Source organism: Cygnus olor, chromosome 25 (genome assembly GCF_009769625.2).
Source record: "Cygnus olor isolate bCygOlo1 chromosome 25, bCygOlo1.pri.v2, whole genome shotgun sequence".
Classification (NCBI taxonomy): Eukaryota; Metazoa; Chordata; class Aves; order Anseriformes; family Anatidae; genus Cygnus; species Cygnus olor.
The window spans coordinates 3,276,722-3,292,657 of NC_049193.1; the positions used below are offsets into that span (position 1 = coordinate 3,276,722).

Genomic DNA, 15,936 nt, shown 5'->3' on the forward strand with positions numbered 1-15,936 from the left:
GTATTTACGCACTTAAAAGATTTTCTTAACAAAAACAACCTGGAGAAACAAAGGATTTAGAGAATCCTATTCCCAAGGAAATCAATGGGATTTGGGCTCCTCTGCATCTTCAGAAAAGCAGGCCAATGGTTTACAGATTTCTGCAAGCTAATTGCAAGCAGGCCTCGAGTATCTTTGAATCACACAATTTGCAAGTGTATTAAAAATACCCATAAAGGAACAGTTTTGAACATGCTCACTGCACAGTTGCCTGCAGGGCTTGCTCATGTAAACACAGCTCTGTTCAATACCATTTTCAGAAAAACAATGCAGCATAAAACCTCAAGCAAGAGATCTCCTCCAACGCTGTTTCCGAGCACGATCTAGTACCAAACATTTTTTTTTTTCCAAAAAGAAACCATTTATACCATTACCCACCCAATTACTACCAACCAGCACATTACAGGCTGGCTTGCAATCATAAAAATCAGACTCTATCCGTAACACACGAGCAGCTTACGTGTTAATAACTCCATTGACAGGTCTTGGTGCTCCACAGGGCTTGGCGGGATGGGATTCAGGAGTACTTGAAGCAGAAATCCCCAAGTTCTCTAGTGGCTGGGATCCAGAAACACTCTACAGAAGGATGAGAAAAATGATAAATAAATGTTTAGAAATATTCTGAAGTAGCTACCACTCTTAATTCCTAGTTTCTAGCTGAGGTTTCTGCACTGTAGCTACGGGCTTCCGAGCAGAACTTCAAACCAAGGATTTAGGAGTCAGTGTGAACAGAAGACCGGGGATGTAAGGACTTTGTGGGGAGCAGCTCTGGCAAGAGGATGGATACACAACAGCGCTTTCCATGTGAGAAACAAAGGCTTGCAATTCCCCTCGGGCGACCGCTAAGGAGCATGAAAGACTTCGGCTGAGTTCCTTAGGGAGATTTTAGGATTTTGTCTCAAAGTGCAGAGAAGTTCCTAACCACCTGCACAGCTCGCAGGCTGCTTCTCGCGTCGGACGGCGTGCTGCAAGCCACGGAGCTGCAAGCGCCTGCCTCAGCACTTTGGGGGAAAACGGGCGGCAAGGAGAGTGGACTTGCACAAGTCAATTTGCATTTTAACTAAATACCTGTGCCAGCAGGGTCCAAACAGCACTTTGCAAGATCTTTTAAATTAAAATGCACCCAGGCTGTGGTTTTGGGGTGTACGTGGGCCAACTCTTTAAAAGTGCCGGATACACACAAAGCTGGAAACACCTTTGTGAAGAGGAAAGCAAGTACGAACTAAGCTGAAGGCACAGCCCTCTCCCTCCTGCCTTGGGTGTGAAAAGCAGACAAACCCTCCCAAGCTACAATGAGAGGCAGCTACTGCGCGGCTCCAGCATGGAAATATCGAATATGGTAAAGCTCGTGCTGGCCTGCAAGTGGCAAAAGAGGGGGGACAGTCACTGTCACCTCCCTGCACACGCTGGCTTTGTGCCTCCTGCCGTAGCATCCCCGCTCTCCACCCCGGCTGGTGCCAGTGAGGTCTGGCACATCCTTGCCCTGCCACGAGGCTCCCCCAGACACATCCTTGCAGCCCCATCTTTGCTTTCAGACACGCTCCTCCTCTTCCCCGGAGTTGAACTTGCTTTCTTCCCTCGCGTAGCACTTCCTACACTCGCTGCCAGTGTCTCTCTAGCTGGGCTTTCCCCTTTGCGCACCCAAGGGCGGTGGTGCATTTCAGGCACTAATAAAAAAGACAAAAGAAAAAGGGCTGACATCTACCCAGGTGTCCGGGCAGCCACCCTGCCCGTCCCAGGCTCCTTCTCAGAAGCATCGGTACTGGCCTCGATTAAGTAAACCTTCCCTGCAATCACTCCTCAACCCCACAAACAACCTGCATCAGGCTACAGAGGTGCTGGGCCGCGTACAGCGTAGCAGAGACCTGGTTCAGCCAGGGCAGACATTTCTGATGAGGCAGAGAACTTCTGCCCGCTGCCTATTTGAGGAACTTGGCTGGCTTTTCTGCACTTCTGCTAACAAAAAACACATTTCTCCTGTCCGGGCTGATGGGCTCGTCTGGTATTCGGCCGCCCCAGGCACGGGTCGGACGGGGCTGGAAGCCTTACGCAAGCTGAACGCTGCACCCCGAGGAGGTGAAGCAGGGCGAGAGCCGTTCCCCTCGGCTCGCAGAGCCTTGGCGAGCCCGTGCCATCACCCGACACCTCCGCTGGAGGCAGGGACGGCGCGGGAGGGCGGGTGCACATGACTCATGAGCTCTTTTGAAACAAGGCTATTTATTTTCTCCTCCAGGAAGGGCCTTAAAGGAGGAAGCTCTTCTCCGGAGCGGTCTCTGGCTTGGTTACTCGAGATAGGAATACGGGGTGAGCCGCCTTCTGCAGAGGAGCTGCAAAGTGTCAGTCCAAAGTCCCTTTTATCAACCACACCGCAGGCTCTCCCTATCGCACTGGACATGGGCGTTCCCTAACCGGGCTCTTGCACGACCAGCTCCAAGCACGGAGATCTCCAGCCTTCAGACTCTGTCCCCAGCTATCCCTGGCCGCACCTCCCCGTGCCACGCGCTTCTCCAGGGCTGGCAGGGCAGCCAGGCTGGGATCTTCGCAGCAGGACCACGGCGATGCTCCACGCCGAGCTCTTTTCCAGGTTCTGGGGCTGGAAGTCCAGGTCTTCGGGATGCCTGGAGCTTTTAGGCTGGTCAGATACAGCTTTACGCTCCTGCTGGCTGCACGTGAAACCAGGAGCCTGCAGAGCACCTCTCCCAGCAGCACAGGATCCACTCCGTGAGCATGTGCTGGGAGGTGGGTAGTCATGACCCAGGACCAGAAATGTCCCTCGCGTTCCCAAAAACACAGGTTCAGACCCTCACCTACTACTAGACACAACTACCCAGTGCATGGCAAAGTCCTAACAAGACATCCACCAATATCTTCTCTCGTGTATTATTAAAATTTCAACTGCGTCCCCTCGCTAGCAAGTCCAGCAATGAACAGATATCAACGCTGAGTTATTTCTTCAGGGCTTCACGTTATTCCCATCTTCAGGCAAAAACATTTAGTGACCTCCTGGGCTTCCAGTTCCGAAGTGGAAGTTGACAATGGACCCTTCCAAGCCTGCTCTGTAAAGCCTTTCCCTCCACTGCTGGTATGATTAATTCCTCCGAGGGATTATCAGTCATATCCTACATATCGAGCTGATGCCCAAGGACACACATCCTGGATTCACGTTGGCCAAAGGAGTCCCAGGGGTGGATGAGACCCAAAGGTGAAGAGCTGGGCATGAGATGGAAGGTATTCCCTCCCCTCACCCTGCGCTGCAGACCGCTTCCGCTCTCCGAGCCTGAACAAAAGAAAAATCTAATTGTAAGCAGCCCGAGGAGTGCCAAAACGATAAGCACCTCTCCAGCAGAGGCCTGAGCTACCCTTCCAGTAAGTGTCCTAATGCACCAGGAATGGTCTCTGGGCTAATCGCCGGCTCTGAGCAGATCAAGGCTCTGACTCAACACCCCACCCTTATGAGCAAGTCTAATTAGGCACAAACCCTCCTGCAGGAGGGCGTAAAAGCTGGGTGCCTGCAGGCAGCCTTTCTGCTGGCTGACGCCTCCAGCCCCGCTGGAGAAGCGGGCAGCTCGGTGCCACGCACACCCACCAGCAGCCACGTGTGCAGGGGAAGAAAGAGTCCATTTTGGGAGGAGGCACCCTCCAAGGAGCAAGGACAGCTGCAGAAGGAGCTGCAAGAAGGTGCCAAGCATTAGCTACTACTGCTTTACTTCGTAGTAACTAAGCCTGCTTCACGCAGACGTTCTTTGCTGCTCTTGGTACCTGTTACTTGTGTCGCTGCTACCTCCAAGACCTGCAAGAGACCGGATCTCTGTAGTGCTAGTGCTCCAGCAATAAAAATCCCTGTCTAAAGAGCTTCTGTCCCAGGGAAAGGGATGAGAAAGGGGGCAAAGCAGGAAATGAGTAAACACAGCAACAGTGAGGTGGCTGTGAGCAGGAAAAACAGCGCTGCCCGAACAAGCGTTTTCTTTCCTCTTCACCAAACCTGTGGACATTTTCTATTCTATACATACAGAGATGTACATCTCTGGACATTTCCTGTTCTATACATACAGAGATGTCTAAGACAACCTGAAAAAGGACAGCGTGGTGATTTTAAGTATAAGGAAAATGTCTTGAATCTGTAGGAACAAAGTCAGAAGGGACACAGTGCTTCCATCTACAGATTCCAGGTTGAAAATATACCCGTATCATTGGATAAACATCCTGATTTAGACAGATAAGGAAGAAAATTTTCTTCCTTATCATTGTTAAATTTGATTATTCGTCTCCGTTATCAGCCTATTTACAGGTCAGCTCCCAAACAGCAGCCAATCCACCAGCGCAGGAGCATGCTATTTCCGAAGAGAACCGGAGCACGCTGTCCCAGCCTTTGTTTATTATTCACTGAGTGCTTTTTGGGTTAAAGCATGGACGGGGGGGGGGATGACAGACGGACATCACTGTTCAAAACCAGACACTGCGTAATGCTTCTGTTTCAATCATGATCTGTGGCGGCCCTGCCATCGTCGCTCTGCAGCCTCCTGTTGCTCTTGCGGCGCGGCTCTGTTTCCATCTGAAGCACCATCGGTCCTGAGCACAACCTGCTCGTTGTACCAATTACACTGCAGAGTTTTGGGGCTGAGCTAATCTGCTAATTAAAGACTTAAATTCCAAACACACATCTGAAAGGCAACGTTAAGCAAGGGGACGTTTCATTACAGTCACTTGTAATAACCCCTCACGGTGCGCTGTCAATCAAAAATTTCACAGCATTTCACGTTATCGCTCAGTATCAGAAAAACCCCGACAAAGTCTCACCAGCGACAGGAGGAAATACTTGAAGTACAATTTTACGGTCGCTTTCAGTTAATTTTTTTCTCTGTATCAACTACATTGAATATTGGGCTGTGAAACCCAAGCACTCCCATCGCAGTGAGGTGTTGCTTCTCCCCATCAGGGCAGGGAAGAAGGAGCTCTGCAGCCTGGCAGCAGGAGCTGGAGCCAGGCAGGGACCACCCTTCTTCTCGTACTACACCGCGACTTCAAAATCCTCCATTTTAATACGTCGATGTGTCCCGCAGGATCAAAAGTAATCACAGCCAGAGCAAACGGTACGATCAAGCCTTTACTCTGTGGCCTACATTTCTGCATTAAATAATAAATACCTGGCACTCCACATAGTTTCCAGTGCATCTCCCTGAAATCATTAGTTCCCTTTCTAAGGGGTAAAGCTCAGGCAGATTATTAATAGTCACATCTTCAGAAGCCTTTGCTAATTGTGCTGCTCTCAGTTTGAGGTACTGTTGCTAGAGGGAAAGGATTAGTTAGGATTTTTAAGTTTCATAAAATGCTAATGCATGTTACAAAGGTACCCCAAGGAACTCTGGGCTAAAAGGTGTTTAAATCGTATCGTTCATTAACCCCGAAATAAGCCGGGAGGGGGCATGACCAACAGAGGGGGCAGGACCAACAGAGGGGCCATGGCCACGTGAAGCCCCGCAGGGGCTCCTGCAGGAGTCCTGTGGTTCGAGCATCCCTCCCGGCTCCAGGAACGCGGAGCGCCAGGCCCCCAGCATCACCCTGCTGCTGGCACTTACCAGCCGGTCAGCCCCGGGCTCCAGCTTCACTTCAGCACTAACGGGACGGGACGCATCATCTACTGCAGGATCGGGGGGTGATGCTTCACCGAGAACTATCAGCCCCTGAAAGAGAGGGAATGGAACAGGAATTAACTGCGGATCCTTCGGGTTCAGCAGGGAAGCTGCGCATCCTTCCATCCCCCAGAAAAAAAAACACAAACTAAAACCACTGCAAAGCGAGGTTTGCATTCCCCCATTTTTCAGACGTGATGCCAAACCGAGCGCCCTGCTGGATTTTCCTGACATCGGAGCTGGACTCGGATGGGGAAGGAGGGTGGCAGAGGACAGATCGCACGCCTCCAGCCCATTAGGAGCAGACACCGAGCTCCCTTCTCGCCCTTCCCCTCCTCCTGCACGCTCGCCGGCTGGAGGTTGAGCGAGCTGCACGCCAGCAAAACCAGCGAGAATCTTTTGCTGTAGCACAGAGCAGGAAACGGCTGCTTTAACAGCACCGAGTGGAACTCGCCGCCGCAGCCGAGCAAACCATTGTGAGCGGGTGCCAGAAATCTACAGGCAGACTCGTAACTCAGAGCAGATTTTTTCAAAGAAGTGATATTCACAAAATTCAATAAGGGAAGAACAACACTGATAAACAAGCCCCTGCCATAAAGCTAGCGGGACAAAGCGCGGTGGCAGAGCACTGTTTTATCGGGCCTCACATATGCTGTCCTGTTTGTGTTTCACTCCAAGCGAAGCTCACTCCAGCGGCAGGAGGACTGCTTTCTCACCCAGCGACACAAAGGAAAACAAAATCATTACAATTATGCCTATTCCCAGCTATACCATACCAAAGCAGGCTAAAATGTGCGAGGGATGACAGTCAGGAGAACCTAAAGGCCATGAATATAGCTGGGGACAAGCCATGCTGGAGTTGGACAGAGCAGTCATTTGGGAACCTCAGAGGTTGCCCCGTGTGTCCAAGGAAAGTCAGCCTGAAAGCAGACCCAGGCACATTATCTGGAGAGGAAAGGGCTACAAGTCATCCCTCAAAGTCCTCAAAACCAGATCTTGCATGTAACAATGACCGAAGCCACAGCACGTGGCCACTCAAATCTCTTGTAAGGTTGATCCTATGCCTCGACACCATCTTCTGTACAACACGTCCGTAGCTTTCCAGAGACACAGTGGTGGCTCATCGTTCAGGGATCATTTATTTAAAAATAGATCATTCATAAACTAAATACAACTCTTCATGGCCTCGGCAATCAGGAAGCAGCCAGCTTCTAGATAAACATGACAACAATTTTCTATAGTTTTCTGAGATCCCAGAAGGCTGTTTAGTAGATGAGAGAGGCTGGAAGACTAAAATCAATTAAATGCTGCTGTGCTGTTCTTCTATTCCTGGAAAAATCCCTCTCGGAAGCACCCATCACATTCTGCTACCGCTTCTCGAACCATCCTCAGGCGTGCTGCAGAGGTCGGTCGTCCCCGCGTGTCCAGTGTAGGAGACAAGGGACACAAAAAGGGGAGGAACCGGGACTAAATGCAAAATTGGCAGCATGGGAACCGCTTCCCTTTGACGCTCCGGAAAGCGCTCGGGCTGCGTGTTTGCTCAGAGAGAGAATGAGATGGGGAAGCGTGCGCATCGGGAACAGGAACAGCCACCAGGGACTTCTGCCTTCAGACAAAAGGCAAGAGGACGAAGTGAGGCGCCCGGGGGCTCAGGATAATACAGGTAGATGTTGAGAGGCATGTCCCTGTGCTGGGGATTGGGCTGCACTCTCCTGCACGATGCCCACGGTGTGCACAGCTTTGGTCCCCGTCCAGCGCCTGCCTTGCACGAGCCCACCGCCCCGCAGGCTGGACGGGCTCTCCGCTGAGGAGCCGGGCTCTCTGCTTTGAAGATAACTAAATCTCCGTTATTTGCAACCGTCTGAATAACAGACAGGAGTCAGAAGGGCAACATCAAACTTTCAACTCCCTTTCAGGCCAGGAAAAGCCACGGTGCTTGGCGAGTTATTCCGAGCTCACGCAACGCTTGCTTTTTACCAGCATCCTCCAAAATAAACAGGAATAATGAAGAATTCATTCGCGCAGCTCTCGGATGCAGTTTCAGCTGAGGCTTGCAGCTTCTGCCAAGGGACCAGGGGGGAAGGAAGGGGGCTGACCCACAGCAGGACCCTTCGGAAGAGATGGAGAGTCCCCGGCAATGTTGCTCGTCATGCTCTGAGCCCGACACCACCGCACCGACGTGGCAAGCTCGTGTGAGCACCGCCGGCTGCTGCTCCTGCTCGTGCCCCCCTTCCCAGCACACGTTCCTCTGCTATCAGCGGCTCCAGCCCCAGCACGGCCCCACGGGGCTGAAGGCTTGGAGGGAGCAGAGTGAAACCTTCCTGGTTGGGCTGGGAGAGAGTCGAAGCGGGGTCTTCTGCAGGGGCGACGAGCAAAACAAATCGTTGAAGGTCTTCAAGGAGTCCTGGTCATCGTATCCCAGCCAACTCCTGCTACACAAAACTCCTGCAAGAGCCCTTCATCTTCATGTACCTCGTATTCTGTGTAAGAGGGAAACTCACGAGAAAAGAGACACGGGAGAGGGCAATTGCTCTCCGTTCCTTCTCCAACAGCGAGCACTTGCCACCCACACATGCGGGGAGGTGCGCAGACTTGATGGGGGAACTGGCATCATCCTGCACCCCCTCTAAAAACAGCCCAAGGAGGCACATCAGTGAAAGGAGACAAAACACCCCGTTACCTTCGTGGACATCCAGTCCCTTCAATTAACCGCACCGCACGTTTTTGAAGCCAAAACCAACACAAAATCGAAGGCAGTAAGCCCGCTCTTTGTAAGCAGCCAAAAAAGACAGCACTTGACGCCGAACTGTGCACACATGCCCCTGATTTCTTGTTTTCCTCCACACCCCGTCAGGCTCTGACCAAAGTGCTCCCAATGTGCTGAAAACACAATTAGTGCCGAGACGCCGGGCAGCGACGTACCCTCAAAACAGAAGGTTGTTTTCCACTGCCGTGTCCTTCCCTTGCTTTGACAAAGCAACGCGCCCTGCTTGCAAGGGTACACCAGGATGGAAATTTTAACATACAGATACAATAAAACCAGAAAATGAATAAAAAGGAATAGCAAGTGTGAATGTTTACAGAGGCTACATCTTAACCTCCTTATGTTTTAGGCCAAAATGGCTTCGGTTAAGTTATGCTGACCAAAAAAAGACGGTGTCTCCAAATTCTTTAACTCTTGCCCTTGTACAGTCTGAAGTCAAGCCCATTCAAAGACTCCTGCGTTACTGAAGTGTGTGTTTATTTCCTCATCTTCTCTACTTGCTGCAAGCTGATTTGTAAGTCTTACTCCAAGCTCCTCGTTGACAAAACCTGAACACATTTGCCAAGGCATCCTTGAGCTCAATGACACCGACACAACGACAGCTGGGTGCAAGCGGTGATCTCCATGAAGACAGGGCGTGTGATTTCTGCTTTCCTGTGCAGGCAGGACAGCCACCATCAGATCCTGAATATTTGAACTCTTTTGCCACAGTAACTGGCAGGCTTAATCTTGAATTCACCCATCAGGTTACCGCAGTTGAGGAGTTTTCGTTTGAGCAAACGAAAAGATGACGACAAGCTGTTTTCCAAAGCCTCAGATGTACTTTTCAACTTTGACACAATACTGTGATGTTCTCCTTTCAGACCCAGAGACTGCAACCTTAGATAAAAACATATGGGGTGCTTGTAGCCATTATCAGGCCACTTCATGAGTCTGTCAAGTTGTCAGAACCTGGAGAAAGCACCGAATCTTCTACTTTATTAGATGAGCTTCCCCATTTCCTCCACTATTCAACTTCTAGTAAATAAATGTTTAGTCATTTTGTATTTGATACTTCAAAACCACCTTGCAAGCCTGCTTTCTTAAGACAGAAGGGATAAGGATTCATTCTGATGCTGCTTTGTTGATTTGACGTCCCGAGCACTTCCCAGAGCCTTCTCCTCTCCTCTTCTCTCCCTGATGTATTCCCTTCAGCCAGCCGGGCTCCTCCACCTAGTCATTTACAGCCCTCACTCACCCCATCAGCCTGTTCTTCTGCATAGCTGCATAAAAGACCACAGTTTTCCTCTCCTGCCCGTGCCTCTCTACCCCTCTGGAAGTCTCCCTCCCAGCCATCCCCAGACCACCATAAATCTCGGGAAAAGAGTTCACCAGACTCTGAATTCCTGAGGATGTCTAAGTTGATGCAATACCCAGATCCTTCTTGCCACAAACTCCAGACATTCCTCCCTCCAAGGCCTGACATTTAGACGTGCGCGCCTGGACAAGTCTCGATAACGATTCCTTCCTCATCCCTTCTCTGCTCTCCCCCGCCCTCCTGCCATCTGAGAGCGAGTCTGAAAAAAAAATTCTTTGCACAGAGAAAGGTCAGCACCTACAGTCTTTTTTTTTTTTTTTTTCTGACTCAATTTTAAGCCTGTGCTCTGTGATAGCATCTGAAGCTAACTTCCTCCAGAGTCCCCTCCCTTCCCCAGTAAGCCTCTGGTCGAGCTGTTCCTTATCCCCAACTTCAGATACTCCCAAAGACAAAGAAAGGTTAAATGAATTGAATAAAACACAAAGACTGGAGTGGTGGGCGAGTGCAACACACGTGCAAAAGCAGTAGTTTTGTTCGGAGCCCAAAGACTGGCTTTTAGGTGAGGAATTGCTCTCTACATGTTACTGTATGGAACCAGGGAAAAGAATTGCACTCAGCCCATGCCAAATTGCATCACCATTAGTCACAGCCGTGCAATGTGCTTTTTGAGATTGGGGGGGGGGGGGAAAACTGCATCACACTCTGCATACACACTCCCCACTGCGGTGAAAGGGAGAGCCATTAGGAGACAGGGCAAAAATCACACGTATCCAAACAGTCCTCACCTTGTTGGCTCTAATCTGCTTGTAAATATCCGTTTGCTGCCGGATTCGGTATTCCAGGTCCGAGACGTGGGCTTGGAGCCAATTCCAGCGACTGACGATGGCTGCACGGTCTGCTGCCCATCTCCACTCTGCCCTTCGTCTCCTGGAAAAACAGACAGGGGAAGGGGGGATTACTTTGAGTGAGATTTTAATTCTACAGCCCACAGAAAACCCAGCAGAACTGACAGCCAGATCAAAAGCTACATGCTGAATGGCACGACTGATACCATCTAGCCACCACTAATAATTATCAGCCCAACTACAGACGTGCTGGAAAAGCCATGCCTCCGCAGAGCGATATTAAAACAACTTTTGGTACCCAGTGATTGAAGTTCTGCCTATGCAAGCGTTAAGGTTTTATTCCATGCTCAGCTGAACCAGCAGCTCCAGTCCTACCTGGCCGCATCAGCCAGACCCACTTTGCCAAGTCTCAAAGAAATAACACCCACCTGCCCTCCCTCCCTAAGCTTATCCCCTTTCAAAGCACCTCTGGCATCAGTCACAGAATAGGCTCGAACACCAGCACAAACCGCACGCCCACAATTAAAGCACTGCGGCCAGTCTCACAACGCATCATCGTTCAGTTTTAAGAGAGCATCTACTATTTGGAGGCGAGCAGCAGAGCTCACAGCGCCTTGCACAAGCTGCTCCCCTGCACGGAGGTGTTGCAAAGGAAAGGGGGCAACGGCAAACTTGCTTTCTGCCTCTGATGGCTCGACCGAGCAAACGAAGCCAGGAAGAAAAGCAGAAATTACCAAGTGAGCTGCACCTCCCGATCTCACGGCTGCACGGGGGAACCCACATGCTTTGCAACCCTTGGCTGATTGCCCACCTTCTTTATCTCTGCTGCGACCACAAAATACGGTTCAGCAGGAGCATAAATATGCTTTCGCTAGCATGTGGACTACAGCGTCGCATTTTAGAGTCAACTGCTACAAAAACGCCCTTGCTCCCTGCTACCGAGCTCCAGGCAGAAATAAACACAAAGAGGCAAGGGACACATAAATCCACGGCTCCGCTCTCCTACATTAGAAGCCATAATATCATGAAAATGGATCACAAGCATCCTGATTCTGGTGGATAAATACTAAAACTACCCAAAAAGAAAGAAAACCACAATATGATGCAGAAACAAGGCAATGGCAGAAGCGCATGCATGAATCCAGTGTCGCCGCACAAAGCCTTTGCCACATCTGGATGTCTTAGAATAAGGAATTAGTGACCAAATAATTCCCTTTTCCCCCCATCCCTTCCTCCTACAGCATTTTTGGCCCTGAGCATCTTGTCTAGGCTGGAGCACAGCCACCCGACCGCCCTCCACCAGGCAGAGGAGCTCCAGCGAGGTCCAGGTTTTTCTTCCCAAACTACCCCAAGTTGCCTGCTGCTGAGATTGACCTGTTTGGAAGCTGAGACCAGCCATGAGAGCGAAAGCAATACGTGGTAAATGAGATTTATTACCGAAGCACTGCAGAGACTGTACGCAACAGCAATAATCAAGTTCTTAGAAAAATCTGCACCTCTGACGCATCTGCCCTTGTTCAGGCGTGCTGCTACCAAACGTGTCCCCAAGAAAAGCACCGGGGTGACTACGAGTTTCACATCAGCTAAGCAAAATACCCTGAAACGAAGGAGTTGGCTCCTTCGACCTGCAGGCGAAACCCACAAATTCAGAGCAAGACGCGTTCTCCGTATTCTTGCTGGGCTGGTGGAGCATGCGGAGGGCTCAGCGGTCGCTGGCATCACCCCATCACAGAGCTCGAATCCAGATCCCCATCCCAGTCAGGCTTTATTCTGTTCCACGAGGGATAACACTGCAGGAAAGGCAGGAAAGGGGTGGCTGGGCACCAGACCTTCTCCCTCCTCCTGCAGGGAACTGTCTCCAAGCATCGCTGGGAAGGCAGCACCGCTCTGACTCCGTCGCCCACGAGACCGATGTCATTTTTGGAGCATCGTTTCCTACAACACTTTCCAGAGCACGTTACTTCTCCGCCAGTGACGTTTCAGTGAAATTCTACCACACTCTCATTTCAGAAGCAGAGGCCAATTTTACTGGAGAAGAGTTCTTTTTTTTGACAAAAGGCATCCTCAGCATCTGCAGGTAAAACCGACTGCACGAACATCCCCAAAGTTTGGGGTTCTAAGCCCGATCTCCGCAGGACTGCGCTTGCTCGCTGGGGATCCACCTTGGGAGTATTTTTTAAAAAATCAGGTAGAAGAAAGGTTGAAAGCTGCTGAGAGCACCTCCGAACTGCTTCCTCCCCTGGCTTTCCTCTGCAAGGCTATAAAGCACCTGTACAATGCTACAAAGCCCCCGTGCCTGCTGGAACAACGTTGTCCTGCTCCATTAAGTCTCGCTCTTATTTCCATTACACAGAAATCAAGATTAAGGGTAAAAACCACCCAGCGCCCATTTCGATTCCTAGGCGGCACGGCGGTGTGAGCAGCGGCAGAGCCACTCTTTGTTTCACCTTAAAAGCAGGACACATCCTACCCCAGAAAAACCCACTGGATTTAAACCAAAAATAAACCGAGAAAGCGAAACGCGGGAACGTCTACTTCATCCTCTGCCACCCCGCAGCACAGGTGGAGGAGGGGAAGACCCGTAACGATGGCTCAGCCACACTTTCCAAAACAGTGCCGGGCGTAGCGTGGTCCCTCTATATTTAGAGTCGAGCCTTTTCAGGGCCTGCTCCATTACTCCCTCTGCTGCAGTGTAGATCTTTTCCTCCTGTAGATCAGCTTTTGGGTACGCGGTTTGTAGCTTCTTTAGTTTGAATCTCTATACAAACGCCTTGCAAAGCAGTATTTTCTCGGCTAGCACTAGAAAGTAGCAACCGAGCACAGAACAGAGCACTGGAAGAAGTCACGGGCAGTCACCCCAAACCTCAGCCGGACACCCAGCTACTGGGGGCAGGGAAACCCACTTCCTTTCTTTCGAAACATCAGGGGCTTTGAAATGATGATTAGTAGAAGGGTTCGCTCCACCTGCCCCAAAATGGGGCTGAATGAAGCTGAAAATGAAGGGAGAAGAGAGGCAGATGGCTCTGACCGTGCTGCGTGGCTTGTCCTGGGGGCAGACGGTGCCGGTGAAGGTGGTGCGGGCAGCGCCGTGAGCAGCTCCTGCATCCTCCAGGACAAACTCCTCCTCGTGCTGCTGCGTGGGCACTGCTTTGGGCGAGAGCACGTGCAAAGCTGGCTACAGAGGACGACGCAGGACAGCCGTGCAGCCTCTCCAGCTCAGGACACGGCCACGGGACAGAAAAATGATTTAGGGGCTTGATTCTTTAAAAATAAATACGTTCCCAGGTAGGCTCGTTCCCCTGGTGGAGGCTGTGACGTGTGCAGGGCTGCAGCCGTCTGACGGCGCGCACGCAGCTGGCGTGGCACTCAGCTTGACCGACAAGGACAGCGCGGGGCGAGCCGAAGCAGATGGCGCCGCCGGTAAATCGCGTGTGCCGAGCTGGCAGCCGGGAGCCGACACGTGCCCGGGTGGTGCAGGCAGAGGTGGAGGAGGAGGAAGAGTGGCGGAGGAGGAGGAGGAGCGGCGGAGCCAAGCTAGAAAAATGCTTAGAAATGCTACGCCGTGTCCATGGGAGGCTGGGGGCCTTCGCCCACGGACAAAGGCCTCCAACCCTGCCCATCTGGGGTAACAACGACTCAAAGCCCCGACAAGGTGGCAGCAGCCCCCCCTGGGTGGCACCGCGCTGCTGGATGTGCGGGGATGGGCACGGCCTCTGCCTTCCCCACGGAAAGGCTTTGGAGAGCTGCAGGAAGCAAGTTCATCAACGTGCCGAGTCCTCAGATTGCTCTGATTAAAGCACGGGGAGCAGCTGAGGGATGGAGGGAGGTAAACATTTCATCTTAAAAAAAAAAAACACAGCAGTTAAATATGACTGAAGAAAGGCAGGGGGGGAAAAAATCCCGTGTTACATCAGCGCAAGTCCTTGGGATGGGCTCCAGTCCTTCCCCAAGCACACAACAGGCAGTTGTGGGTTCAATTCAGTGTCCTGAACAGCAAAGAAAAGCTCCCGAAAGCAAACACACACACACACCCCTGGGGGCAGGTGCTGCTGCCCTGTATTAGGGTCCCCAGATCCAAACCGTGGTGCTCGCGGCCAGCCCCGCTCGCTGCCGCCCGGGGTTTCGGCCATTTCAGACCAGGGCGTGAGCCCTGCTTTGTTTGGTTTTTAAACAGGCGGGATAAATACAGCCCTGCCAACGAACACAGCCAACACCTAGGTCAGCGCGCTGCCGTCGGTACGACCTGTGCTAGGTTCAGTTGTCTCAGCAGCTGCGGTGCCGTAAAAGCCGGACGAGCCCCGTGGCGATAAGCACCAAGGAGCACAGCCTCCGCCTGTAGGGCTTAAACCGAGGTAACCGACACAAACTGAGCTGCAGCCGTGCACGAGGCAGTCCTGGGTGAATTTGCACAGGGATCTCCCCCACAAAAGGCACATCCAAGCCCTCTTCCCCCAAGCAGGAGGCTTCACGCGCTGCCTTAGAGGAAATTAAGGCCCCGTGAGAGTTCCCTGGTTCCCCACAAGTCTGATGAGATGTGTTTGCTCTGCTCCTCCTAGACCTGGGAGAAGCTGTGCTGCTCCACCTGCCCAGCCACTGGCCGTCCATCAGTCCGGCTTTCCTTCGGACAGACCCACGCTGCCAAATGCCACCGGAGCGCAGGGCAAGCCCCACAAACCTCAGGAATTAGGGACGAACGGAATTTTCTTCACCAGGAGATGCCCTGCAAAAGGCCCGGCTGCAAAGTGACCAGAGCAGAGCCGCCAGCTGCTGCTAAACCGTCCTGGCAACACAGAAAAGTGAAGTGAAAGGATTTTGGATGGAAAAGTTTCCTGCTGGAGGGGAACCACAGCTAACAACCGCTTACAGGAGGCAGCATCCATGACGGAGAAGCAGCCACGAGGGTCTGGAGGGAGATTGCTTCACCACCTCGAGCCCAAATCATCCCGGTGCTCCGTGAGGGATGTGTGGAAATGCTGAAAAACCTTCACACAGCCCAGGGGGGGTGAACCAGCCCTGGTGGGACCGAGGGCAGACCAGGGAGAGCTTTCTGCCAGCAGGCACCGGGCCCGTGCCGCGGGCACGCGGTGGGTCGGGCCGGGTCGGGTCGGGCAGCGCCGTGCCGGCCTCCCCCTGCAGCTCCCCGTGTGGCTGCTCCCCTCCTCCACTTCCCCCTGGCAAACACCCAGGGGTTTTCTGTCCCGAGCTGCAGTTGTTCCCGAGGCGGAGGCCACGCTGTATTTGCTCTCCCCCTTCCCACGCAGCTTTCGGTGGAAAAAAATCGCCGAAGACAAGGCCTGGGTCAAAGCCCCGGAGTCCGAGGCCTTCTCCCGACGCCGGCGCAGCCTCCTCCTCCTCCTCCTC

At 52.1% G+C, this 15,936-nt stretch overlaps 1 protein-coding gene across 10 annotated transcripts in view; it reads right to left on the reverse strand.

Annotated features, from left to right (window-relative positions):
• KANSL1 (KAT8 regulatory NSL complex subunit 1) overlaps positions 1–15,936 on the reverse strand; it is a 98,243-nt gene that overhangs the window by 19,430 nt on the left and 62,877 nt on the right. For all 10 annotated transcript variants that reach the window (XM_040536545.1, XM_040536544.1, XM_040536549.1 and 7 more), the window contains 3 exons: positions 10,516–10,657; positions 5,616–5,720; positions 500–615 (listed from right to left, as the gene is read on the reverse strand). In XM_040536545.1, coding sequence (XP_040392479.1) covers positions 500–615; positions 5,616–5,720; positions 10,516–10,657 — 363 coding nt within the window. The remainder of the gene's footprint in view (positions 1–499; positions 616–5,615; positions 5,721–10,515; positions 10,658–15,936) is intronic.